This window comes from Mustela erminea, chromosome 2 (genome assembly GCF_009829155.1).
Source record: "Mustela erminea isolate mMusErm1 chromosome 2, mMusErm1.Pri, whole genome shotgun sequence".
In the NCBI taxonomy this organism is placed as follows: domain Eukaryota; kingdom Metazoa; phylum Chordata; class Mammalia; order Carnivora; family Mustelidae; genus Mustela; species Mustela erminea.
The window spans coordinates 138,694,420-138,705,872 of NC_045615.1; the positions used below are offsets into that span (position 1 = coordinate 138,694,420).

General features: G+C 44.1%; 1 protein-coding gene across 8 annotated transcripts in view; it reads left to right on the forward strand.

Annotated features, from left to right (window-relative positions):
• DCUN1D4 (defective in cullin neddylation 1 domain containing 4) overlaps positions 1 to 6,671 on the forward strand; it is a 79,815-nt gene extending 73,144 nt beyond the window's left edge. For 6 of the 8 annotated variants that reach the window (XM_032334275.1, XM_032334274.1, XM_032334277.1 and 3 more), the window contains 3 exons: positions 1,603 to 1,707; positions 3,790 to 3,892; positions 4,124 to 6,671. In XM_032334275.1, the coding sequence (XP_032190166.1) occupies positions 1,603 to 1,707; positions 3,790 to 3,892; positions 4,124 to 4,179 (264 nt within the window). In that variant the 3' untranslated portion in view covers positions 4,180 to 6,671. Of the gene's footprint in view, positions 1 to 1,602; positions 1,708 to 3,789; positions 3,893 to 4,123 lie in introns of those variants that run through there. The other 2 variants (XR_004283454.1, XM_032334276.1) reach the window with 2 other exon arrangements.
• Positions 6,672 to 11,453: the final 4,782 nt, after the last annotated feature.

The window sequence follows — 11,453 nt, forward strand, 5'->3', positions numbered from 1 at the left end:
GTTGTCCCTTTGCTTGCACAGTGCCTCGCAGAAGTGTGAGCCCCTGAAATGCAGCAAACCGAGGAGGGTGGTTGGCGAGAGGTGGGCAGTCTCGGGTGCGCCTCTCCTCCTGTCCTCCTCTCCCTGGAAGTGAGTCCCGCAGCCCTGAGCAAGAGCATATGCGTGGCCAGGAGACAGGCAGAGAACGCCGTGGAAAGGAGGTCCCACCTGTTTGCATGGAACTGTGGAGCTGGGCCCCCACCATCGTCAGACTCCGTATGCGTGGCCTGTAATGGAGAAGGGGGACTTGGACCAACTGACCTGGTCTGTCGGGGAACAGTCCTTAACCCTTTGTGACTGGGACCGAAGACAGACCTGTTGCCCATCTTCCTGTATCTGCATCTGCCCTGTGTACTGTTGTTGAGCGGGGCCCTCCCATGGGCCATATTGTTCAAGTCCTTCACTTTCAAATCCAGTGTCATGGCCAGAGATTCCGTGTGTACTAATGAGCACCTCAGTGTTAGAGTCCTCGAGGTAACAGTTAATTTGGTCGCAAGGTATGTGTGGCTCAGACATGGCTGACCGGGGTGGTCCCAGCATCATCCCTGAATCTGACGAACACCGAGATTCCGTCCCAAGCGGGATGGCCAGGCGCTCACTCTCCCTTTGTCGAAAATCCTTTTGCCCATTTCCGCTGTAGTTAAAATACCACAAGGAGGCTAGCTTCGGGTATGTGAGGTTACCGCTCATGGGCCCAGGTCCTCGGTCCCTTTACTTAGAAACAGCCTGCTTGTATTTCTGGAATGGAAACTTGTGGGAAAGGTGAGAACGAGAAAGTAGGATCCTTCATCGCAAGTAGAAGTGAACTTGAACTTTATCTGCCCATATTCAGGTTTATGTATTATTGCTTTTCTGGTTTCCTTATAAAATGTTGTCTTTCCCTTGGCTCCTAGTTAGGGGTGTTCTGCTAAGATATTCCACATCTAATAAATCCAAGGTAAGGAGGACTGTAGCACAGCATGTTAGACACTGTGCTCCCCAGTGCGTGGATGCGTTCATCCTCTCGGAATCTCCAGAGCCCCAGCATTTATTAGGAGTTGATTTAATTCCAGCTTTTTAGGTTCAAGAAAAACAATGAAAAACACTTAGCAGTGAAATAAAATTGTGGGAAAAAATGATTTTTCTTAAGGAAACCTGATTCCTAAGCATGGAAATCGAAACCTTTAAATTCCATTTAGTAAAGTTACAGGCTTTGGGGTCCATAATTATGATTTGGATAATTATTGTAAATGTCGCAGCAAGTGATTGAGTTGTAGATTTTTCTTTATCCCATGAAATGATCATAGATACCGTGACTACCTAACTAATTGCTTTTGCATTAGGGCGATCACTCAGTTGACATGAATCTTGCCCACGGTAAACTGATACAGCACCGAACTGATTAAGCCGTCCCTTGCATTTGAACCATCCCCCTCCCCCACCTCAGGTTTGGTTCAGGGATTTTATGGTGTATGACAAATGAGCTATTTACTAATTTTGTGTTGAAGTGAAATAGAAATTTGGATTATTGGAATTTATTATTTGGGGGCATCTGGCTCATCCTTGTTTTTGTTTGTTAAACAGGAAAAGGACCAGCGCAGCCTAGACATAAACACTGCCAAGTGCATGTTGGGACTGTTATTAGGAAAAATCTGGCCCCTTTTTCCAGTTTTTCACCAATTCTTAGAGGTACCAAATTGTTATTTTATGGAATGTATGTTTGCTTGCTTAGAACTACCAAGTATACTTCATTTAACCATTTCACATAATTTTCTGTTTGTTGTACTTTTCTGCCTATAGGAATGATGGTGACATAATCGTTGTCCGTGAGCAGTTCCCCGTTTTCTCTGAGGCTGTCTGGGGGGGCCGGGTGTCTGTGCCGCATCACTTCGGGTGCGGGTGCATCGGAGACGGCCATGGCTCTGTCCTTCCCACTCTCTTGCCCCCCTTGACCTCCGCTAGGATATCCTGCTCTGTATAGCAGCAGTAAAACAAGGCTTACTTTCTTTTGTGGCTGTAGATGAATTTTCACTCTTATGAAGCAAAGGTTCAGAAACAGCTGTGCACCTTCTGATGATAGGAGTTGGTCCTGTACTCTTTATCTCCAAGAATGCGGGCACCTAGCTCAATCTAAGGGTTAGGCACACTGACGGCATCTTCCTCGGTTTCCATTTCCTTTGCGTTTGCATTAGAAAAAGTCTCCAGAGCTTGACTCCACCGAGGTTTGCTTGCTCTAAGTGTTAATGATCAAACGTTTTGAGCTGCTCGTTATCGGAGCTGGTTTTGATGCCCTGTGATACTGTAGGACCTGAAAGTAATGGAGACGTAAGTTTCAGCTTCGGGGTTGTCACGGACGGCATCCTTCTTGCCCTCCAGACCCAGACCCCTTAAAAAGTGCCCTTTGCTTCAAAGGACGAGGGTCCTGGGTCTTTGAGAAAAACTTGGCACCTACCCTGACTCCAGCTTCACTCTTTCCTTAATCTTTCTTACAGCCCACTTTATGCAGTGATCCAGAAAAACTTTCAGCTGATCTGATTCTTTGAGGATTGTTACTAAAAATTGCTTTTAACGGTCACTAACCAGGACTCCTCAAGACGGGTATAAGATACAGTTTTTACTATAAGAAGTATTTATTGATGTGACAGTCCATGGCTACAAGCGATCTGTTCTAATTTCTCTGGCCATCCCATGAAATGTTAGCTTTCTTCAAAAAATGAGTAAAAGTAAGTCCTGTTCTCAGAGTAGAGCAGAATTTGAGCCCCGGTGCAAGGAGTTTTGTAGCTGAAAGACCTTGCCGCAAGCCAATCTGACTTTGCATGGTTCCAGGAGCATCTTTAGCTGTTTCCAAGACTGATGTTTGCTTTGAGTTGCTTCAGAAGTTCAACTTGTAGTCTGTGCTTTGTTCTTCTTTTACATTAGTTGGCTTTTTTTTTTTCTTTTCAAAGGACACAGGGAGCGTTTCCTTTGAGCTTCTCTTGTGTTTGCACCCTCAAAACCGTGGGCTCAGCTCTCTCTGCTTTTCCCCTCCTCGTATTGGTTCCCAGTGTTCCTGACTTTTAGTGGGTAGGATTTAAAAACTGTTCAATCTGAGTTTTAATTTTTCAGTCCTTATACAGGAATTGTGTACTTTGAAAAAAAAAAATACCTGTGGCATATTTTTTGTCTGAGTGGAATAGGAGAAGTACTTCATGGGTGTTCTGATTTATTACTTTTATGATCACATTCAAGGTTTGAATGATTAGAACAGTAACTCTCTCCAACAGCTAGAGCACCTAGCTCTGAGACCGCTGCTTAGCCCTTTGTCAGTTCCTGGAGAGTAACTTCCTGCTGTGTGTGTACTTGACATTGAACATGCTGATCAGGCCAGGGATTATTAATGGGGAGCTACTCTTTATTTAGCACCTGCTTTCTGCCAAGCACTGAATGAGGTACTTTACATAAATTATCTCTTGTAATTCTTGCAGAATCTCTATGAAGTAGGTTAATAAGGGCTTTGGCAGTCTAGAAATTTCACTTCTAGGGATAAAAATCATTTTTCTTTGATGTGCTTGTCACTTTGTGTTGCGCCCTCATAATATTTTCCTAATGGGAATTGTCATCTTAAGTTCTACTCTTGCTGTCTCTGTCCCTCTCCTAGATTGGTGCTTAACATGCCTCAGATGAAAGAGTTAACCTTCATGAACTTTATTAAGTTGATGCACACAGCCGTTGAAACTGGGTCATTTGTTCATTGTAAGTGTCAGTAATTCATGTTACTTTTCCCTCCATCAGCAATCAAAATATAAAGTTATTAACAAAGACCAGTGGTGCAATGTGCTAGAGTTTAGCAGGACAATTAACCTTGACCTCAGCAACTACGACGAAGACGGAGCGTGTAAGTACCGGGCACTGGCTGTGCACTCGTGCTCGCTCTCTCTCTCTCTCTCAGTCTCTCTCTCTTTCTCTCAATCTCTCTCTCTCTCTCTCTCTCTCTCTCACACACACACACACACACACACACTCACACACACATCAACCCCGCCCCCATCCCAGCCGCCCCGTCCATCAGCACACCCTCCTCACTGGGAAGAGCCTTATAGCCCCTTTGTTTTCTCTCTTTCTTCAGGGCCAGTTTTGTTGGACGAGTTTGTGGAGTGGTATAAAGACAAACAGATGTCCTAGGACTTTATGCATAGCAGCGAGAGAGTCACTGTTACCACAGATCTGTCAACCATTAGCCATAAATTGCTGTTTGTATCCAAGCGCATGCTGCTTTTCTTGCACTGTCTCCCGTTTGCAGGGACGTTTTGGTGTTTGCTATTGAACGGGCCGGCTCTGCTTGCTGTGTAGCCTCGTCCTCTTGGCAGGCTGCTTTGCAGTTTGTACCTAACACTACAGATTGGTGACTTGGCCAGCGCCCTCACTGTGATGATGTGTATATTGCTGTTTAAATTTTGTATATGTGTATAAAAAGACAAAGCTTCACCTAGAGATTATTTCTGCAAAACTGTATTGTAAAAATAATTTTTGTGGCATATTTCTAGTCCCTTTTTTCAAACGAACCAGTTATACTCTATTTGGTCTCCAGTGTAGCATTTCAGAACACAAGAGAGAACAACCTTTACCATAAGCGAATGTTGCCAGAATTAACCTCATCGTTTAAGAGGCCAACTAGTGGAAAGAGGTGCGAGTCAGACCTTCTCAGAGGCACACGCCAAATATAATTTGGTTTACTTCAATGTGAGTGTTTTTAAATGATGGAAGGAACAATTATTTGAACATCTCGACACGTACCATGCCACAGATGCTTTCCACCACGCAGGGTGTAGGTTTTTATTCTCTGATGTTAGGCCGTAGTAGTTTGAATATTGGTACAAATGAACAAATTAAAATTGCACCTTTTTTAAATGAGTTTGAAACTCTTGTAAACTTCCTTTGCTCTTTTTGTTTTGGGTTTTTGTTTTTGTTTTTGTTTTTGTTTTCCCTTTTGCCTTCTCCTTGTCAGTGTTGGGTCTCCCGATGCTTCCTGTGCCATTCTAGGTAACATTGATTTTGCCTGCTCCGTGGAAACCTGATGGTTTGCTGGCAGTTTGTAACCACAAAGCACCTTTAGTTGTGGTTTAGATTTTTAGTTAAGCTTTCATGGTGTCTAATTTTCTAGTTTTTTTGGAAAAAGAACTATACTATAAGTGAGAGGTGTTTTGTTTCATTTTCTTTCATGCTAGGCTTTTCCTGGCAGAATGTCCATTGCAGGCAATGGACACGAAACCACCAGCATTGAGCTCATTTTATCACACGGTAGGACCTTTCCTAGAGGGGCCACTCGTCATTCATTACCCGAGTAGTTTGTACAGAAAGGTGATAGCCATTATTTATGTGGATGAGGAAACGAGAGTAAACAGGATGGTATTTTTAGGTTTGTATTTTATGTCTTTTTTTTTCTCTTTTTTTTTTTTCCTTGCCTTACCCTTCTTGAGGAAATGTATAGATAACCTGTTTCCCCCTCAACTATCTGGTGCTATTGAATGACTAATTTAGTCCCTAAAGTTTTGTGAAAACATAAAAGTCTAATGATTTAAACCGATAAAAAGCTAATGGTGCATTCGGACAGGTGCATGCAGTAGGTATGAGTAAGATCCATGATGGGATAATGATTGGAAGAGGTTCGGGTTATCACAAAATCTGGCCAAAAAAAATCTCTTGGACTAAATGTGAACCTTTAAATGGCATTAAATGAGCAAAAGCACACAGACAATGCTACTCCTGACCACTATGTCACAGTTTCTTTGCAAACAGTGTTTGGATTTTCATATTATTTTCTCCCTAACTGAACCACCAAAGACAGAAATTTTGTATGTATATACGGTGTGTGTGCATATACAAAATCATGATGCGGTAGAATGAAATCACTCCCTTTTTCTACCAAAAAGAAAGGTTTGGTTTGCTGTGAAATAAACCAGAAGTGTGAAAAACTCTGTAATGATTAAGCAGACTTCATCATTCCTTGCTTAGGAATGGTAGACTCGCCTCTCTACCTTACAACCTCATACCAGTTTGCACAAGTTAATAACCGAAGAGAAGAGAAGGTGTTGATGCAGGCACAGCCCTCGGGACCGATCTGTTCCATCCCAGCAGGTGCCTCGTGTTCCAGGGTGATGGGCCAGAGGCAGGTGTGAATTTGTGAAGAACTTGATTCATTTTCAGAAGTATCCCTCAAAGTTAAAAAAAAAAAAAAATCACACTTTAAAGGCAATAGTTCTTAGATTCGATCCGCTCTAGTTTTGTTCAAACAAGTAGAAATCATAGATGAAATTATTTTCAGAGTTACGGTTAGTACTGGAGAATGTTTGGGAACACTAAGCACAGTTAATCCTAACATAAGAGGATGGTTATGGGGAGATGTTCCATTTCAGCCACTGTGAACATTTTGATCAGTGGGGAAGAAACCCAAGGGAAAACTATTCGTGATCTGGAATATGGAAAGTAAGTATCCCCAAGCGGTGACCATCTCGTACATTTAGAAGACTCTAGATAGTTTTCGAGCTCCCTTGAAAAGGAAGCCTCTGTGCCTGTGGACTGCTTGCCCTTGGCTCTTGATTTTATGCAGTTATTTTTAGGGAGACGAAAAGGGGCCAAACGAGTAACAAGATGCTTTTCTTTTTAAAAAATGTCCCTAAGTTACATAAAATTGAGCAGTCATCAGACACTTACTTACTGGCTAATGTTCAAGAAATTAGGGTGCCTTCTTCTGGTTTTTCTTTCTTACCTGTCTACACCCTTTCTCTCTTCCCACGGTGTCTTGAACTACACATTGCAATACTCTGTCGTCATGATAAAACTTTGCGGTGTTTACTGGTAGGTCAGAAATTTCACGATTGGATTTGCCATAAACACCCACTATAATGTTACATGCAGCCTTTTCAAAGCATGAACTCTGAATTAAGTTTTTACAAGTCCGACTAGACAAGCCTCTAACCGTCTCCTTTAACAACACACATCTGTTGCCTCTCCGTCTCCATTTTAACAGTGCTTTTGAAGTTTATACAGAAAGCTTTCCGAGTTAGTGTGTGCCCTTGGTTTTTATTCTTACGACTGCTAAAATACCTCTGTAAGCCTTATCTTTTATTCTTTCATATGTTGTATAATAAATGTATAAAATTCATTGACCAACTAAGTGTTGGGTGTCTGTAAATGAGACCAAAACGTGGGTTGCTTTTCATCCTAAGGCCTTTCCCTGGGGGGTTACTGTTAAACGGACGGCAGCCAGCCTGTAACTGTGAACGCTTCGTGTCGTCAGTATCTGCATTCCGCCCATAGACGTGTGCAAGTTCTGTGACTCCAGCTTAACTGAAACCCTGTTCTGCCACCTAACTTGAGTACAGCAAACTGGTTTTAGGTTTTAATGGAATTGATGTAAAATGATATCCCATAAATAAAAAGTATTTGTGTTTGGTTTCAGAACCAATTCGTGAGTTCTTTCTTCTCTTCTTGGGATTTTGCTTCAAAAACCACTTAAGGTAGTTTTAAAGCATTTTCTCTTTTACTTTTTGGTCCCTCCCTCCCCCGCCACCAAACTCTTTATACCGAAGAATCAAAGCTACAGAAAAAAAATTCAAGAAATATAATGAACTTCAACCCATCCATATACTTATCACCTAGATTTTCTGCCTGTTAACGTTTTGCCGCCTTTTCTGTGGCGTTCTGAGTGTGTGTGTGTGTGTGTGTGTGTGTGTGTGTCTGTCTGTCTGTCTGTACATACGTACACTTCTCTCTGTGGATAGATAACACTTTTCTTCCTGAACCAAGAGTAAATTACATTATGATGCTTGATACCTAGTATTTCGAAGCAAGGACAGTTTAAGAACCACGATACAAGGATCACACTCAAGAAATTTCACATTGATACAGTTCTATTACCTAATAAACAGTCTAGATTAAAATCTCTCTCTTCATACCAATATTGGCCTTGATAGCAATTTCATTCGTAATCCGGGGAAAAGCACCATACGTAGCTGTCCTGCCTCTCTCTAGTCTCTTCATCTGGAACAGTACAAACCCTCCTCAGCCAGACAGTGAATTAAAAAGATACGCAATCATACGCTGCAGATTTCTAAAACTGAGCTAATAATTGAGTGCTTGGAAAATGCCAGAGCCAGGCAGAAGTGCCCACTTCACTGCCTCTGGTACTACCATCCAATTAGTTTCTAGCGAGTATCAGCCCCGCTTAGCACTCTGAACTTGTCTGATGGTGGAGTATCAGCTCGCCAGTGACAGACCTCTGGCACAGCGCGGGTGCCCCGAAAATGCACGTAGAAGGAAGCAAGTCACAAGACCATGCAGGGCAGAGAATCGTGAGGACCTAAGAAACCTCACGTAAAGATCAGAGAACCCACAAGGACTGATCCAGACTTTTATTTAAGACTCCCAGGAGCTTGAAGACAAGACAGGAGGTAGAAGACAAGGTTCCTAAAACAGAATCTCCATTTTAAATTGGTGACACAGATGGGCTTTCCGCTATCATTTGGACCAAAGCTGGGCTCAACTCTGGAAAATCCTCTTGCAGACGCCTACAGAGTCAGTAGGTAGAGATGAAGGAAAAGCTTCATTGGCTATGGACGGCCAGCACTGGGAGAGGGCCAGCGGTAGGACGGGCCCAACCTGGGCCGCAGGGAACAGCAGAAAGTCACGAGGCACTTTGTGCAACCCTACAAAACAGGAACACGAGGTGGGTTTCTCTAGGCAATACTAGTCCGCATAAAAACCCCAGTCATTGAAATGAGGTTCTCCAGCAATGTAATGAGCAGGATGCCCTGGGGAGGGCATAGATGACTAATGCCTGCCCCCCACACACACACGCGCACATGCACACGCACATGCACACGCACACACCCAGCTTGAGCTGCATTGCCGCAGACCTATGAAAGCAAGAGGTTGCAGGATGGTTGCTCCAACAGAAGCACATTACCGAAATTTGAAGATTTTATTTATTTGACAGATCATAAGAAGGCAGAGAGAGGGCGGGGGTGGAGGGGAAGCAGGCTCCCTGCTGAGCAGGGAGCCCGATGCTGATCCTAGGACCTTGAGATCATGACCTGAGCCAAAGGCAGAGGGCTTTAACCCACTGAGCCACTCTGGCGCCCCCAGAAGCGCATTTTTTAAAGACCGCTATTTGAAATAATGGGACATAGAGGCACAGTGAACAGAAAATGGAAAACATTACCTGCAGGAAAAGATGGAAGATCACGGACTCCGCCCCAGAGCTAGAGGGGTGAGGAGGGGAGGGAGCTCCCGGACAGCACCTTTCTTGATTCATCTGAACCCACAGGGAGGCAGGATGTGCTCCCCACAGAGCAACATGCATCCCCCCCTTTTGACTCCCCTGAACCTTCTCCCCATATCTTCGTGTGAAGAAGGAACTTCCAGGTAGAAGATGAGAGAGAAGCTTCTGTGATCCCTTTAAAGGAGAATTGCCCGTGGAACCTAGTGACAGCTTGGAAGGGGAAAACCTAGCGCGTGAGGAAATGATACAAGAGCTTCCTGGCCCTGTCTACTAGCCTAAGCCCTTGGGGCAGAAGGGAATCCCAAACAGCTTGCTCACCGCTCTTGGCACATTCAGCAGCAGACGGTCGGGTTTATTTCCCACCAGAATCTGTTCGTAACATTTATCTTTAATTGCCACAACAAAACCCAAAACCGTCCCCTGTGTACAAGTCCTTGCTCAGAAATTACAGTGAGTAAGTGGGCTATGCTGACAATAATAATTGGAAACTGAGAAACACAAATTGTCTACGCTAATTAAATGGAAATTTTTCAAACATCATTTAAAATGTAATCTCTTCTGAGGAAATGTATTCAGTCCTTTGGAAATAACGCCTTTGCAACCACTCTCTGAAGCATGTGGGCTGTGAAGAGCCGGGGCGATGAGAAGGTAAGCTGAGGAGGGTTTTTTGTTTTGTTTTTTTTGTTTATTTTTTTGCCTCTGGCACTTACTAGCTGAGACATCTCGGAATTACCGAAATTTGAATATTTGAAATTCAAACTAGTATTTTCTAGAAATCTCGGGATAAATGTGATGATGAGAGTTGCAGCTGTACTCACAGCCGGTGAACTCATTCACCAAAAAGTTGTCGCCAACGTTCAATAGTATATTAAAAGCCCCCGCATTTCGGGGCGGCTGAGTGGCTCAGTCAGTTAAGTGTCCGACTCCTGATCTTGGCTCAGGTCATGTTCTCAGGGTCGTGAGATTGAACCTCATGGCAGGCTCCGTGCTGGGCGTGGAGCCTGCTTAAGATTCTCTCCCTCTGTCCGTCCCCACTTCTCTCTCTCTCTCTCTGTTTTCCTCCCTCCCCGCCTCCATCTCTAAAAGAAAAAAAAAAAAGCCACTCCATTTCGTGTCTACTCGCTTATTTTTTATTTTGGCTTCATTACCTGTGGGGGCTGCTACCTACACCTTCTTGAAAGTGGGACTTGGACAGGAGTTATGACTCCATCACAGATCACCCTAATAGAATACTGCGTGCCTTTTCGCACCCTATTCTGCATGCCTGAATGCTCACTAGTGCTTCAAATTCCTCCTCCTCTATTTCTCTCATCGAGGTTGATTTTCACATTTGCAGTGTGATCATTGTAGCAACAGACTTCAACTGTACGTTAGGCACAACTCTTAGGTGAAATTGGGAACACAGGCATTAAAATCTTTAAGTGTGCCGAGTGGGGGACTGGGATAAATAGAAAATCGACAGATTGAAAAATCTGGAAGGACCTCGGGGCGTGGGGGTCTGTGCCCATTGGTGTAAGTGGCATAAGCCACTGATAAGTGGTAGACCAGAAAGACACTCTGTTGGTGCCAAGAATTCCTCTGGAGAATACGGCATTATAGGGTTAGCTGGGACTTGGTGTGGGTTGACTCTTGGGTGCTACGGAAGACACAGAGATAGGATATAGGGACAGTAGAGAGACTGGGCTTTTCAAGACAGGGCGTTTGTGGTTGTCATGAAGAGATATGTAATTGACCCAAAAAATTCCAACAGAAGAAATATCTCGGGAAAAAGGATATGAAATGTACCGAGGCAGCTACATCAAGCAGGAGATGGTAAAGCACGTTCCGTCATGGAGGAATGACCTCCCAGATCCCCAGAGTTCACTCTGAGGACATCCGACTATAGTTCAAAACTCCCACACAGTGCGAGGCTTCTAGCCACTGAGAAATGCCCTCTTTTCCCTCTCCTGGAGGGTGTACCCCTCTGCCTGCCTTTGGAGACTGGCCGTAAGCCTGTCCACTCACCAGATGGAAGTGACAGGTGCAGAGCACCCCAGCCCACTCCCCACAAGAGAGAGAATGGGGAGGTCTGTCTTCCAGGAGTGTCCTTCCCCAGGCCCAGCCATGAAGCATTTTCATAGAAGGGAGGACACCCATGGGAGGAAGACCCCCAAGGGTTCTGCAAGGGGAGTGGGAA